The sequence below is a fragment of the Poecilia latipinna genome, unplaced genomic scaffold (genome assembly GCF_001443285.1).
Source record: "Poecilia latipinna isolate Pla-1442-1.1 unplaced genomic scaffold, P_latipinna-1.0 Scaffold1129, whole genome shotgun sequence".
In the NCBI taxonomy this organism is placed as follows: domain Eukaryota; kingdom Metazoa; phylum Chordata; class Actinopteri; order Cyprinodontiformes; family Poeciliidae; genus Poecilia; species Poecilia latipinna.
Window position 1 is genome coordinate 111,495 of NW_015113745.1, and position 16,455 is coordinate 127,949.

Consider the following 16,455-nt stretch of genomic DNA (forward strand, 5'->3'; position numbering starts at 1 on the left):
CCTGTAATGGTAGTAATTACACAGCATTAATCATTTTAATTTATTTTTAAAATGACATTTTTTGAATTTATTCTAATATAGAGTAATCTTTTATAACTACCTTTTTTGCCCCTGCTCTGTTTGTAGTGTATTCACTTCATCCAAATCACCACAGTAGGGAGGATTAATCGATTTTAGTGACCTCTGATTCGTCCAAGGTAACGTGAAGGCATCACGTTCAGTTTAAGATCAGAATCTGATCTTTGAATGCAACAAAATAAAAGTAATCAATAGCTGATTTGCTTCAAAACGGACCTTTGTCGCCCTAAAACTCCCGCTGAGACGGCTGAAGAAGAACATGTTGCATTTTTAAATCAAGTATCCATCAGATACCGGACATGACATCAACACAGACACACTCCTTTTGTCTGACGACCTTTTCGAGAGGAAGTGAAGCTCAGACGAAGCAGCTAGCTAAGCGGAGAAAAAAAGAGAAAAAAATAGTAAGACAGGGAGGGGGAGGAAACTTCACTGATTTACAGGAATTTTGACAAAGTTGGACCTCGGGACCAGATTGTTCGGGTTGCTTGGAGTTTCGGACAGGAGGTCGGAGTCGTCTGAACCGGTAAACGTCGCTGTTCTCTCTGCCGTCGTTAGTAATTTTCCCTGAATGTGTGCTGCCGCCTCTCCGCCACAGCCGGAAGTCTGTGAGGATGGCCGAGTTTTTTTTCTCGCTTTTTTTACCCTTTAGGTTTTTTTTTTTTTTTTTTCCCTGCTTGTTATTTTTTTTTTTCTATCAGGCAGGAGGGCAACACAGACACATTGTATGCTAGCTGCAGTTAATCAGCGCGGTGGGCCGGAGTAACCACAACACCTACTGGGCCCGAATGGAGTCAAGCTTCCGAGCTTCAGCACTATTTGGACCCAAAATGTAGCACTTTATACAAGCTAGTGATAGTAGCTCACTTCATACACTTCTAGCTTAGAGCTAACTGTCTACAGCTGGAATTAAAGCATCGTTACTACTGGTTTAGCATTTTATTCAGAGCCATTTATTTCGAAACCCCCAAAAGACTAAAAATAATGACGATTTAGCAATTGATAAAAGCATAAATAACATACCTGTGTCATATATCAGAGACTACCAAGAAGTGGTTTGTTTCAGGTTACGTTAATTTAGTCTGGTCACTGTGTAACTTTAATAATTTATTTTTTACGTTTTCTCTTTGTCATTAGTTTTCTCCTAAGAGATTTCTGCAACCCTAACAATGCAAATATCCACTTTAGATCTTCGAATGTTGCCAAACATTTTGGAAAAAAAAGGACAACTGGTAATGTTCACTAAATATTTATTATGAGAAATGTGTTATTTTTAAAGAACAACGGTTTTATTTCTATTTTAAGGTTTAATAAAAGGATGGATGCACTTTTCCCCCCAGGGGATGTTGATATTTGTGAAAAATGATGTAAAAGATAACACATAAATAGAAGTAAAAATATTATTGATACTTTTTTGTGACAGAATGTCAGGGCCAGTTTGAAATAGTAAAAGAATAAAGTTGTAACAATAATTTAATATTTAGAATAAAGTCATAATATTGCCTGAATATATGAATAAAGTTTCATTAATAAGAGAATGAAATAATTATTTTATAAGAACTCCTAAATGAAAAACCAGTATTACCACTGTGTTAAAATGAGGAATGTTGAGCATCTTGTAAAGGTATTCTTTTCTATTGGTTTTACAAATAAGGAAGTTTTTAATCTTTTTTCAACATCACATTATTATCAGTAGTAGGAATTTGAAGCGATTCTGCAAACGACTTGATTTTGAAGAAAAACATTTGTTCCTGGTAATTTTGCACCTTTTCTCTACTAATATTTTTACTATATTCTCATAATATTTTAACTTTATTCTCTTAATTTGAAACAGATAATTACCTTAGCCTGGCATTAATACTCCATCATAACTTTTAGTGCCTTTCTGTGGTTATTCCATGAAAAAAACATTGTACACATGCATTTTTTATATCTACTTTTGAAAAGCTGAGTTAGGTTTTTTTTTTTATAATTGTAATTTTTGAGAGCCATTGTAGATGTTCTGGCCTTAGACTCAACAAAATAAACAATGACCCCAAGCTCTCTGGGGCCCCAAAATCCCCATTTTTGTACTTTTCTATTAACTCGCTTGGCAGGATTTTCTTTCTGAAAATATTCTGAATTATTGTGCAGAAAAATTACTTCTGGGAAAAATATGTTCAATTAAGTTAGTTGTTTTTTTGCCCTCTTGGTTTGGAGTTAATGTTTATCTCTGCCATCTTGAATTTCCTGTCATTAAGTGGCAACTTCTACTAGTGTTAAAAGTGTTGAATTACCTCAAGTTGTTTTTTTTAATAATGTCTCATTTAATGCCATAATTATAATTATGTCAGCCACCTATACATATTCCATCAAAAATAATATGTACATTTATTTAAGAAACTATTTGAACCGTTAAAGATTTTTTTCTTCATTTGCTTTCTTGTCACACTTCAGCGTGTGACAAGATCTCCAAGTTAATTTTAATATAAGTCAAAAACAACCAGAGTAAACATGAAAAGCAGATTTCAGATGAGATTTTCATTCATAAAGAGAAAAATTACAGCATAAATAAAATTGTATGACATCACAGTGTATAACTTAGAGAAAAACTTTAATTACAAAGTTAAATTAGAAAAAAATCCCACATTGATAAATAGCTGTTTTATAACAAATCATTTGCTATAAAAGCACTCATATAGATTAAACTAAATCATTACTTTTTATTTTGGTTCTTTATGTTCATATGAATTTCTAGAGCTTTCTATTTGCTCATTTTTGTTGGTATAAATATGACATAACACGGAGGCCCATTTCTAAAAAGTTTTTTTCCCGATATGTCTTTTTTATGCAAAAATATACATCCACTTTTTTTTTTACATTGTTTTTACAAATTATCATACTCATTTGCACATATCTTTCAATTGGAGTATTTTTAATAACTGTACAATGTCTTCTTATGCTGTACGTTTGCCCTGTTATATAGTTTGTTCTTACTTTTGTTTTTGTTTTTTTTTTATCTTTTGTAGGATTCTATGTCTTTGAAAATTTGCAACAAAACGTTTCAAATTCAAGTAAGACAAGGAAGTGCAAGGGGCTACTTCCCTTTTTATGACTCTGTGCATTATTACCAGCAACCAAATTGCACAAAAGCTTCTATATATGCTGCTGTGCAAATGATACATTCATCCTATTGGGTCACACTTTTCACAGCCAGCAGGAAAGACTGAATATGACTGTATAAATGAGTGACGTGATCTGAATCAGTCTTGGTGCTGAAAGAACTGATTGAAACCCATTTAATCCTTTCATTCATAGCATATCTTAATCATCATCATCAGCTCTTCCTCCAGTGTAAGCCTGCTTAATGTGGACAGAAGGGGAATATTTAGATAATTTCAAGCTGAGTTTCTTTGTCTCTTTATCTTATTTGGCAGATCTATGAACCTTATGCTTCTTCTTCTTGTGTTTTTTCCCCCGCAGAGATGATGGAAGACTCTCATTTTAATTCCTCATATTTCTGGTCTCACCTCCCCACTGTGCCCACGCAGGTATTCATTTAGGATTGACATAAAATAAAATATTAAAAGCTGCAGTATGTAACTTCAATAAGAAATATATATATATATATATATATATATTTATTTTATTTTTTTTTTTACATATTTGTTGAAACTGATCGAATGATATGAGACGGATAATCTGTGAAAAAATTTAGCTTTTCTGCCTTCTCCCAGTGCTAGCTAGAATCAACCAATCAGAGCCAGAAGGAGGGTCTTAGCGCTGTCAATTACCCTCCATGTGGCGCTGCTTGTTCTTCCCTTTGCTCCCCATCTTGTTCTCTGCTACGCTGCAGCTAGCAGAGACAGTAGGGAATGATAAGGTTGATGCTAAATTGCTTCTCCACCATTAGCACATTTAGCAGCATATACACAAAGTTGACTGACAGCCCTAAGACCCGCCTCCTGGCTCTGATTGGTTGATTTTGTCAGGTCAGTGCATTGTTCTTAAAATGTACATCATTGAAGTGTAAAGTGTAACCTTGGTGGACTCATGGACAAAAAAAATGCCTTATTTTGACAATAATCACGTCTTTTATGAGACTAAATAAATGTGTTATCGGACTATACAAGACTATGTACCATGTTTTCATGGGAAATACAAATGTATTTCTCTGTCTTTCCTCATGTTTGATTATTGTACACCAGCACATTTATTAGATTTTTTTTTATATTATTTTTTTCCAGAAGCAGTCCTGCAAAATGCAGTTAAACAGTTTTATCTTTTTTATTTCTTGCTATTCTCATTAAGTAATGTACTATTTTTACAATTATAATTTCCTATTTTGATATAATCAGATCTGGATTCATATCTGTTAATATTTGTGTCGTTAATTAATTTGAACAGTTTTATTCTTTGTTTTTGTGTAAAACCACCTAAACGTGGTAACAGGGTGGCGCCTCATTCATTTAATTCATTAGCCCATTTAGCAGTGTGTAAATGAGGTTGATTGACAGCGCTAAGACCCGCCTCCCGCCTCTGATTGGTTGTTTTTGACTGGGAGTGGTGTATTTCTTCGTGGTAGTTCATGAAGTAGGTGAAGGAGACTGATCTTTTCACAGATTTTCTGTCTCATTACATCCTGTCATCACATGGTGACAGTTTTATAAAAAAACATAATTTTTATAAAGTCACATACTTCAGCTTTGCCTGATGACATCACTCTCCTCCCCTGACCTCTGCCAGCTTGAGAATAGCATGTTTCTGAACAAGGTGAAGGAGCACCAGGAGAAGAACGCCTCCTTCTCTCCGTCATCGGCCTCACACTACCAGACTACTCTTCTTACCATCCCAACTCCTGGAGCCAAGACAGATGGCGGCGGGCAGGCTGGCGGTGCGGCGCACCTCCACCCGCCTCACAGCGCCCAGAACATCACAGTGCTGCCCGTCCCCTCGACAGGCATCATGACAGCAGGTACGCCTGTTTCTGCCCAGAGCAGCCTTCAGGGCCGACTCTTTCTGTTTCAACAGCTGGAGCCGTGGCCGTAATATCTGACGACGCAGAAGATGGTTTCTGAACGTAGCGGCTCGTAGCAGCAGCGCATTAAATGATTTAGTTTGATGAGAACAAATGTTGCCAACAGGTCAGCTTGAGGGTAAAATGAACATCTGCGTGTCTCTTTTTATTCCACAGCCACAGGGCGCTTCTCAGAAATGATTCAGCAGCTCTTTAGCTTTTGCAGGCTCCTTTTTTTTATAATGCTGTTTTAGCAGTTCCAGGCTCAGCAGAAGATATTAAATATGTATTCGATGATACGTTTATATCAGCCTATAATACTTTCTGCCTTTGTTTCTCTGCGTGCAGCTGGTCTGGTGATCACAACACCTCAGGGAACGCTGGTCTCTCCCACGTCCTCTCAGTCATTTGTCTCCGGTCATCCAGCGACCACCATGATAGTTTCGGCTCTTCCTTCTTCAGGTAAAAATACAAAAACATCAAGGATGAAAATCTGACGCAATGTACACTCAGTCTAGGACTGGGAGATGAGGCATAAAAATTTAATCTCAGATTTTTTCATACCAGATACAATTTCTGATTTTATTTTCTGGCTTTGTTTGCTAATAAAAATGACAAAAGGCAGAAATAATTTTCACAACACATTATTTTCCCTCCTACTAAGTTACATTTATTAAACTTAAATACAAACTTTGTAGAAATTGTTTGTGAAATTATTTTACCATGCATATTTACATTGCCATCTGCACTTTTCAGTTTGTTTTTTAGTCATAACCAAATAAATCAAATAGGTTTAGCTTAATTCGTAGCTACTTCAAGAATTCGGAGTCTTCGTCAGTGAAGACAGAGAGTCTGCATTGCATAGCATGAGATTAGCAGCTGTGTTGTCGGGTCAGTTCTGCAACATTTGTTTATGTAAATTCTGTAACAGTGATGCACTGTTGTCGTATAAAATGAGCCTGTGAGTTGACAAAACCTAAAAATCAGCTTGAGATGTTATTATTATAAGAAATATTTACTTGAAGCCATTTACTCCAAAGTAATGCAAGGGAAATTCTTGATAGCGTGACTGTTGAATAAAGATGGAAAGTTTGTTTTATTTCTAGTTACCTTCAGAAAAAAAACATTAAACTTTTTGAAAGTGGATGAGTAAACTGAAGCACCAGGTTTTTTTAATCATTTAGCGTTTTCCATACATTTGTGTACATTTAAAACGTACATGAACAATTCATATTAAACATTATATAACATGAAACTTCTGCTTGACAGCTATTTAGACCTTTGTCCCATGTAGTTTGTCCAGTTCTTTCTCTATTTTTTGTCGCTGTCTTTGTCTTGAATATTGTCCATTTCGTCCACTTTTCTTCCATTTGTGTTTGCTGTGGTCTTTCCCCATTTCCTCATAAAAGGTTTCTTATTAGCTATTAGCATTATCTTAATCAGGTCCCTATCCTTTACGCTTACTTTGGTATTGTTAAAATTACAAAGACACAGTACCGTGCTACTCATAAGGATATTATATCCCAGAATCTTCTTCACAGTTTTGTGCACATATTTCCAAAACTGCGCAATTTTAGGACATGAAGCAGCAGGTTTAAGTTTAAAAAGATGCTGTTCTTTTTTTTAAGAATGTTCTTCCTTTCTGTTGCAGACAAGAAAGAAGGAGACGGGACGTCCCACGTGGTTGTGATGCCGTCTCCCTCCAAACGAGGGAGAAAGAAAAAGGTGACTACGCTGTCCAGAGTTGCCACTCTGGGTGGACCAGGACATGACACGCTAATACTGACACACCTGACACCTGGCGGACATGTAAGACAATAACTAGAGAGGAAAATTTGACTTTGTAGCTGAAGAGACCTGTCCAAATCCTTTTTTCTTGTTGTTTTGGAAAGGTGTCATCTTTGCAGCATCATCATCCCGGAGATCCATACGAGATGTCCCATGAGGACGAAGAACATGGACATAAAGACTCCACAAAGACATACAGGTACGGTTTTGATTAAAAAGCGTCTGCTGTGCGTCCTCGCTCTGGCTGCATAGATGTTCAGCTCTTATAGACGAACTAGGTGCTGCTGACACAGACACAAACACGCATAGTAGCTCTTCTAAACATTCTTTTCTGCATGTTCTGGCAGGAAGTGAGTCTTTGTAGCAGATGCTTGATGATGCATTTGAAAAGACAAACACATCACTGCTCTGCAGCTCCTCTCTGCTTCTCCACATGCTGCACATTAGCCTTGCTTCTTCTGTTTGTTTGGATATAGCACTCTGTTCCTTTGTTTTATATCTGTAGACCTTTCTTTTTCTGTTTTTACTAAATTTCCCCTTTTAATGTCTTTCTGTGTTGTCCGGGCGTGTGTAACATTTGTTAACCCACTTCTGTCCTGATTGAGTTTTCTTTTAATAATTTATTTTCTCCCATAACTTAATTATCTGACTCATTGCTCCATTTTCCTCCTCCTGTCCTGATTACCCCACCTCCCCCCCTCATCCCATCTTTCGTGAAAATTTCCTCCTCCTCTGGTTTTGTTTCCCTCCTTCTGGTTCTCCTTTCTCCATCCCGGCCTCCCATTTCTGTGTCTCTCCGCCTGTAGGTGCCGGATGTGTGCGGCGACCTTCTTCAGTAAGTCTGACATGCAGATCCACTCCAAGTCGCACACAGAGGCCAAACCTCACAAGTGTCCTCACTGCGCCAAGTCGTTCGCCAACTCGAGCTACCTGGCCCAGCACATCCGCATCCACAGCGGGGCCAAGCCTTACACCTGCTCCTACTGCCAGAAATCTTTCAGGCAGCTCAGTCACTTACAGCAGCACTCACGGTACTGCAGACCCCACCTTCCTCCCTTATCCTCTCCCCTGCACCTCAGACGGAGAAACATTTGTTGCTTCCCTTCCTTAGCAACCCAAAAAAAACATCTGAAGCAGCTTAAAACCTTGTGTTTTTTTACTCCAAATTTACTATTTATTCAATTTAACTCTGTATTGTGTTAAAACAAATCAAAATTGCATGGACAAAAAAGATGGTACCCCAAATCAAACACACCAACAAGTGATCACTGCATCTGCAAATAGGTAGTTTTGCCTTTTCCTTCTGAACAAACTGTCCAGCCTGTAGTTTTCAGATCTTACCGTAGATATTATGGGTGATAAATATTTTATCACAATATTTTGCAGTACTGTCGCAATAATGATAAAACATTATGATTAAAAACTACATTACCTCTTTTTTAGGAAACTGCATACAAATTGTGCTCTTGAAAATCATTCTTATTTTTGTAAAGAAGCGTGATTTATATCATAAAGCTTCATTTATTTACATTTTTGATTCTCTCATGGAGAAAAATAGTGGGGAACGTTTTTTTAAGATTAATTGAAATTTATCGCAGAAACAATAAATCATAATTCTTATAGTGACAGTAACTTTTTTACAGTAAATGATAAACGATTTGATAAATGCCCAGCCCTAGTATTCACCAGGAAATATATCTGGGCTCATTGAGGTTTTTTTAAGAATACTGAGGTTTTATTTATTTATTTATTTGTCCTCTGCCATTTTGCGAGTGCTGTTAACTTTATATTTTGGGTCGTAATCCAGTCGGAGCAGCTTTGACCTGTGGCTCATGTTTTTCTCTAAGACGCCTCAGTAATCTTGTGCACAGATTTGATGCAGGAATGCAGCCCCAAAACTAAACCAATGGATGGAGAGATCAGAAAATTATGAACCTCGACCTTTGCTTCACTTTGGGGTCTTTCAGCTTTTTCATTATCCACACTTTCCTTCAGGCTTTTAAACCAGGCCTTTTAATCTTATGTGAGCTGAAGTTAAAGGAACATTGAACTGCTTGGAGATGGTGTTGTTAGCTTTAATTTTAACATTAATTAAATTAAAGTTAATTCATTTCAGTAATTCAATTCAAAAGGTCAAACTTGTATGTTATCTGTATTTAGACAGTAACATTCATGGAGGCTATTTTGTGTTTATTTTAACATTTAATTACAAATCTAATTAAGTTACTCAAAAAAACAAAACAGAACCTAAGATTAGTTCTGAGTGATATTGCTTACAAATAAAATCTGTTGGGTTTTTTTTCATACCTGATCCCATTTCCAATTTTAATCTTTTTTTTTTTTGTTGTTGCATTTTATAAGATAAAGAGAAATGTTTTTGAAAAAGTGGCTTTTATTTCAATAATCCCTTCTGTGATTTGTTCTAGTGTGAGGCTACAGTAGGTTTGGTTTAATTATATGAGAATAGCCACAACATTAGGCAAATGAAGACTCAATTTTACCATGAGTTAAAATTAAGAGAAAAATTGAGTTTTAATGAGAAAAAAAGCTTTTATAGAGTTACCAAGATCTGGTGTAATGTGGTTCTTTCTTTGAAATAGTCTCCGTCAGTCGTTTCAAAGTCCTGCTGCTAAATAATTTGACGTTGATGTATTAAAAAATAAAGTATTAAAAGTATATCACAAGACACTTAACATTCCTCATTTAAATAGATTCTTTTCTATAGTGTTCTCATAAAACATCCAAATAAATAAAAGCTGTAAAACATGCTTGTCAAACAAGATGGCTGCCATGATGACATCACCATGGTGACTGTCAGGTCGGCAGTCATGACCATGATTGTTTTAACCATAACACGTTTCGCTATTAAGAAATAATATTTATCAGTCTTCAGATTTTCTTGAAACTGAGGTTTGGATTTCCATTTGCTGTAAGCTGCAAAAATCATCAAAATAAACAAGAATAAATGCTTGAAAGATATCAACATGTGTGCATAATGACCACATTTTGAATTATATTATTGGAATGAATTAGCTTCTTGTTGACATTTTAATTTAATCAACATACGTATGTTGTCGTAATCTGAGCTCCTTGTCTTTGCTTCATCATCCAGACCAAACTACTCTTTAGTACGTTTGTTCCTTTAAATAAGCTTCCTAGGCCTCTGTGATATTAAATTAAACCATTAATGACTAAAATCTAAGGATCAATAGCAAGTACCAACACATTTGTCCATGCTATTGTGATATTGTCACTGCTTGCCAATAAAATCTGCTTTAAAGAGTAAAATTTGTAACATAATTTTATTGTTACCGGTGAGGGTCAAGCTGAATTTTGGTTTCAGTTTTTAGTCTCAGAAATAAAATATTGTAATTATGTTTGACCCTTACTGATGACAATAAAATTAAGTAATAAATTATTATTTTTCAAGGAGTGACTTAAAACTCCCTCTCATTTTTTCATGGTTATTTTACCCCATATTAAGGCATTCAGATATATAGTAGAGAATTGTATTTAAATAATTTCTTCAGGGAAATGAAGCGTTGTTGAAACAAGCTGGAAGGGTAGCAACAGGTTTGTCCTCGTCTCTGTCCCTGTCCTGTTAACCTGTCCTCCAGCGTTCGTCCTGCAGCCCAGGCTGCTGTCCTCCTCTTCCTCAGAGGGACGATGAAGTTCAGATTCATATTACATTCTTCCAGTGACCTTTTCAGGAAATCAGATTCCAGATTAGATCTTTCTGGTCGCAGCTCTGCCCTCTAATAAGATTTTACATAATTCATACTGTAATCAGAAAGGACGGTCCAAATGTACGGGGGTTGTGTTGTATTAATTCACTTGTAATATTTTCCTTCTTGTTTTTTTCTTTCCTTCCTTTCTTTCTTTGCAAACACGGTTTGCTTCCCTGTGTCTTTGTTTGCTTTAGTGTGTTTTTGTTTGTCTCTCTGCATGTCCTGTCATTTCCTCTGCACACGTTCACAAATGCATGTGAAGCAGCATCACTGACTGACTCACTCATTAGTTTTCTCAGCTGTCTATCTTACGCTCTGTTTTATGTTTTATTTATTTTCATTCTGTTCTTGTTAAATTAGATAAGTGCTTCCAAGTTGTTTTGCTGCAAAGCTTTGCTTCATTCTGTCTGTGTATTTTGGCCAACTTCAAGTCTCTGTCAAGTCATCTGCGAATGCTTGTTGATCTGAGCTGATCTGTTTGTAAAACCTTCTTAGAAAATTAGGGGTGCACCAATCAATTCTTTAATTTTGGGTGATTGGTTGATACTTACATGTGAAACCGATCTTATCTACTGATTTTATTTACATTTAGATAACCTCAAAGCTGCTGCAATTTTGCCTTGTCTTCTCTGAGACGGAGAAGAAAATATGTAAGACAATGTGGACAAGCTGCCATATACAATCTAGTTAACTACAGGGGTGTCCAAAGTGCGGCCCGGGGGCCATTTGCAGCCCCTGGACTGATTGTATGTGGCCGCAGACTTCACCTCAAGGAAAATAAAAATTTGGACTCCCAGTACAGGTATCACTTTCTATCTTCAATTAGGTCAAAATTACCACAAACAAGTAAAATCTTCTTACAATAGAAATATCCCCTATAACACAAAGGATTCATCTTAAATAATCATTATTTTCTTTATCTCACCAAGAACCAGAGACTTTTACTCAAAAGTAAACTTTGCTGTACCCAAATCTACTTTTCATTAATTTAATAAGCTTGACTAAATACAGCAAGCATTTTCAAAGAGAGAGTGACATACATCCTGATTTTGTTTTATTTGTTTTCCAATTGATACCTAAAAGATTAGCTAAATTATTGTCAATAAGGCAAATCTCCAGAAACCTTTTTAAGTTTTGGATCTAGAATAATTTACTCATCCTTTTCCGGCAACAAATCTGACTTATTTACTTGTTTACTTTTAAGTATTGCCCTTTTAGTTTATTGTTGAGTAGGTAAAAACATTTTTATTTTGGCCCTCCAGTCCTTTTGACTCAATGATTTTGGCCCATGTGGCAAAAAGTTTGGACAACCCTGATGAGCTGTTGGCCTAAAATCTATGACCGAATACAATCAGTGTTTAAAAGGATTATAAAGGACGTGCAAACACTTAGTGTGAATTATAATACGGCTCTGGTGACTGGCAGAGTAAGTACATGTTGTAACATACTTGTAAGCTACATGTCCGTGTTAGCTTGCAGATAAAAGCTACGTTAGCTAAGCTAAATTTGATAGTTTGACAGTAAGTACCACAGTAAATATCATTGATATTTATCTTAGTTTTGCATAGAAGTGGGTAGCATAATCACAAATTGTAATCAAGTAATAGCTGTAATGTACTTACACATTTACAGTCATCTAACTGTTCATAAGTTAGATGGGAACAAGGAGAGAGCTAGATCTAAGCTGTTGTCATAGCAACTCCATAGCAACGGCCTGCCAAGAGGGCTGTCGGTTACAAAGTTCATGGAAGTGTGACCTTACATGAGAACTACGTGTTGGTGGTTTAGGTTGTTTTGTTAGTTTGTCCTTAACTGACCTCAAACTTTGTGATTTTTGTATCAGCAAAACGTTGTCGTTCACTTTAATTGTTGGTAAGAAGCTCAAACATAAATATGCAGTCCAACATGTTGTGCAAGTTTTGTTCGTTTTTAAAATGTGAGAAATGGAAGACTAAAGGATCTGATTTTTTAGTTTAGTTTAGCAGTAGGAACTTTTATTTATGTTTGCGAGCACTACCTCATACAGTTAAAAGTCTTGTTGTTTCATGGGAATTGTTAAATGTTTTTCAGTAAAGTAAGATTGGAACATTGAAGGTTTATTGTGACCTTATAACACCTGACAGCATCAATTTTAAAAGAAAATAGGTATTAATAAAAATTTTAATCATTTTAAACATCAGTGATCAGCAAGAAAAGTTGGTGCACCTCAACAAAAAAGCATGACACTGCAAAAGGCAGAAAAAGAATACAATGATTCAGATAAAGGTACTTTATTTTACCTAAAATATTCAAAACATCCAGTCCTATTACATTTAAATGAATGCTTTTTAAAAAATATGATTACCAGTGTAGATACAGTTTTGAGTCATGTTTGCCACTCTGTTGCATCGTCTGCATTGAAGCAGAAATAGTTCAGATTTTATTGTTAGAATGAAACTTTGTCCTCCTTCTCAGCTGCTCCAGGGTTTTGGAGCCTCTTTTGTCACGTTTCTCATAACATAACAGTAAAATCTGACAGGTCTGGAATGAAGGAAGAATAATTTAACACCGAAAAACTTTTGCTTTTATTTACTGTTAGAAAATGTCAGAATGTGTTTTACCATTGCTTTGTTTAAATAACAATGTTTTCTGAAAACTTTAGTCACTGCATCAGGTGTTTGATTGTAAACATTTACTGCTGGTTAACTTAAAATCCATCCATCCATCCATCCATCCATCCATCCATCCATCCATCCATCCATCCATCCATCCATCCATCCATCCATCCATGTCTTTTATTTACTAGTAAAATATTGTTGCATTAAACTTAATGCAACAATATATTGCATTTTTCTCAGAAAAAAAAATCATTTTTCTGAAAACAAACAAAAATAAATAAATTCTTTACTGTTTGTGTCTCAAATAGTCTTGCAGTTGATGTAGTTGACTAAAAGAATCTCCATTAAATTTTTGATAAACTACTAAAAATGATATCAGACAGTAAAGTTTTATTTCTTTGTAAATTGTTTGTGCTTCTCCTTCCTGTCTGTCCTCATCAGGAACCACACGGAGTCAAAACCCCACAAGTGTCCCCACTGCACCAAGTCCTTCGCCAACTCCAGCTACCTGGCTCAGCATATCCGCATCCACACCGGAGTGAAACCTTACTCCTGCTCGTACTGCGACAAGTGCTTCAGACAGCTCAGTCACCTGCAGCAGCACAGCAGGTAAGTCCGGCTCTCGTCTTGGGTTTCTCACCTACCTGTGTGTTGCAGGAGTCTGTGTACATGTGTGTGTGTTTGTGTTTTTCTTTTATTTTCAGAATCCACACCGGCGATCGGCCGTACAAGTGCACCCATCCTGGCTGTGAGAAGTCCTTCACCCAACTCTCAAATTTACAGGTGTGAAATAATTTTTTCTTAAACCAGGGGTGTCCAAAGTGCGGCTCGGGGACCATTTGCAGTCCTCAGAGTAATTTTGGGCGGCCATTGATCACAGTTCTAGAATAGCTTAAGTTTTATTTGCCAGATCAGACAGTTGAATCAGATCCACATTTAAAAACAATGTTGGGGTGAAAATTTCACTGATGGCCAGATACAGATGATTAAAATATTAAAACATAAAATGTAAGGTGCAACACAAAGTATTCATCCATTTATGCTTTTAGTTGATTACTAATAGGGACCAAAAACATCCAGTGGCTTTTCCTAAAATGCAGCCTTGTGCACGGCCATTTAATGCACTCAGCAAAATAAGGCAAGAGTGAAATACGTCTTGTTCTTGTTGCTAAATTTTTTTAAGTTTTTTTTTTAATATGACAAAACTGCAGGAGCCTTTTTTAATTTTAAATCTACAGTGATATTTTAATTACTTGTCTACAGAAATTTGACTGCCTTACTTGTTTCATTAAAATATTGTGAATTTAGTTTGTATATTTAGCCATTAAAATGTAAAAATTTAAGGGTTTTTGCGATTATAATTAGAAGGGAAAATTAGGCCTGTCGCAGTTAGCATTGAATCAATTAATCTCATGACAAATTAAAAAGAGCTCAATAATTTCCATTTGTGTGATTTATCGTTTTTCTCTTTTTTTCCTCTCTTTCTACCTAAAACTGGATGACTAAAGGACACTTTAGTCATCCAGTCGTCTTTTTGACTTGGTGTTTTTGGCCCCATGCCTAAACATTTGGACACCGCTGTCTCAAATATATAAAACCTCTCTGAATAATTTTAACTAATATGAGTTACAACAATATATAATTTCCCTTTGGGATCAATAAAGTGTTTTTTGCTTTGAATTTGAATAAGTTTACTGACATTTTCAAGCTGTTTTTCTTGTAACAATGATTTCCTCCCAGTCCCACCGCCGCCAGCACAACAAAGACAAGCCCTACAAGTGCCCCAACTGTAATAAAGGATATATAGATGCAGCCAGCCTGGAGGTGCACATGTCCACACACACTGTCAAACACGCCAAGATCTACTCGTGTGGTCTCTGCAACCGCTCTTATACCTCAGTAAGACAAATGTCCATTTCTGAAGAGCATTTCTACATGAAACACTATGAAACGCCGCACTGGCATCAGACGCCTGGCAGCTACTTTACACCGTGTAGTCATGTGTCCACTGTTTCCCCTTTGCCTATCCTCCCTTCATCTCAGGAGACGTATCTGGTGAAACACATGGAGAAACACAACCCAGACCAGTTGACTGCTTCTGTAGTCTCTGCAGCGCAGGCGGCGCAACAGAGCCAAAGCCAGGCCCAGGGCCAGGCTGGAGCTCAGGGCCGGGTGGAGAGCACGGACGGAGGTTCGCGCCGACCCGGAGGCGCGGGCGGCGGAGCGGCGGGCGGCGGCCAGCAAAGCCAGAACAGCTACCCCCAGACAGAAACCATGCCTTGTCCGTTTGACCTGCATCAGTACAAGACGGTATCTGCCGGCGACATCCAGTACAAACCAGTCAGCGTGTCTGACATCACTTCCCACAAAGACCTCTGTCTCACTGTGTCAGCGTCCACCATCCAAGTGGAGCACCTCAACTCCTAGAGGCGAAGGGAGATGAAACCGAGGCAAACAGGAGATGGAGACTAAAAGGATTAAAGCAATACTAGGATAAAATAGAAACTCTGGAACAAGTGACCGTGCCTGACCAGTGATTTGAGGCAGACAAGACAAAGCATACGCTGACATGTTATACTGAAGACTTCTCTTTTTTAAATTTTTTTGGTTTTTGCCATTTTTTTTTCTTCCTCTCTCTTTCTGCTTAGTTGTTCTGTTGGAGTGGAAACTGCATGTAAAGACTAAGTATGTTTCAATCCATCACAGTGATGGCTTTACGATGGGATCTGAACTTGTTTCTTTTTATTGTTACCACCAAATGATCTTCCGAGCAAATGCAGATTTGACCATAGCAATGATGGAGCAGGCAGTTAACGGTGAAGGTAAATTTTTATACTTTCATACAGACTTTCAGTCTTTAGATCAGTGTTATTGCCTCTGCTGTTTGTGTAGCATACATGCTTTTGATCTTTTAAACCTTAAAAGGGATCTTAAAGGTTACTTCCTTCACAGGAAAAAAAAAGCAATCAAGTATATAAAGTTATATACTACCACTTTATTAAGTATGATCGAATATCTAAGGAATTAAAAGATGAATTTATTTGCAGTTTCACATGGCCTTTGAAGAAATAATATACTTCAGCTGTCATGTGATCAAGTGTAGTACTTTGTGTGTTTGTCCATAAGGTAATGTTATACAAATGTCCTCTTGCTATAATACTTCCACCATAACAATGTTTATTATACTTCTTTAAAGAAACATTAACTCACTTAAAGTTTGTGCAGCTCTTCTTAATGCTTAAAATACAATAAAGATTATAAAATGTTT

At 36.7% G+C, this 16,455-nt stretch overlaps 1 protein-coding gene and 1 long non-coding RNA gene across 6 annotated transcripts; one reads left to right on the forward strand and one right to left on the reverse strand.

Annotated features, from left to right (window-relative positions):
- Positions 1 to 21: 21 nt before the first annotated feature.
- LOC106959907 (uncharacterized) lies at positions 22 to 1,127 on the reverse strand. The gene is made up of 2 exons (XR_001427455.1): positions 542 to 1,127; positions 22 to 453 (listed from the first exon to the last, which is right to left on the reverse strand). It is a non-coding gene; the product is annotated as an uncharacterized LOC106959907 (long non-coding RNA).
- znf384b (zinc finger protein 384 b) lies at positions 453 to 16,455 on the forward strand. 5 transcript variants are annotated; one of them, XM_015052758.1, is made up of 11 exons: positions 453 to 604; positions 3,541 to 3,608; positions 4,804 to 5,032; positions 5,423 to 5,536; positions 6,726 to 6,883; positions 6,967 to 7,061; positions 7,669 to 7,893; positions 13,629 to 13,796; positions 13,892 to 13,970; positions 14,928 to 15,086; positions 15,231 to 16,455. In XM_015052758.1, exons 2-11 carry the CDS (start codon positions 3,543 to 3,545, stop codon positions 15,612 to 15,614), a joined length of 1,677 nt encoding a protein of 558 aa, XP_014908244.1. In that variant the 5' UTR covers positions 453 to 604; positions 3,541 to 3,542; the 3' UTR covers positions 15,615 to 16,455. The 5 variants fall into 5 exon arrangements, with proteins under 5 accessions (XP_014908244.1, XP_014908242.1, XP_014908246.1 ...); XM_015052756.1 differs by having other exon boundaries at positions 14,928 to 16,455; XM_015052760.1 differs by lacking the exon at positions 7,669 to 7,893.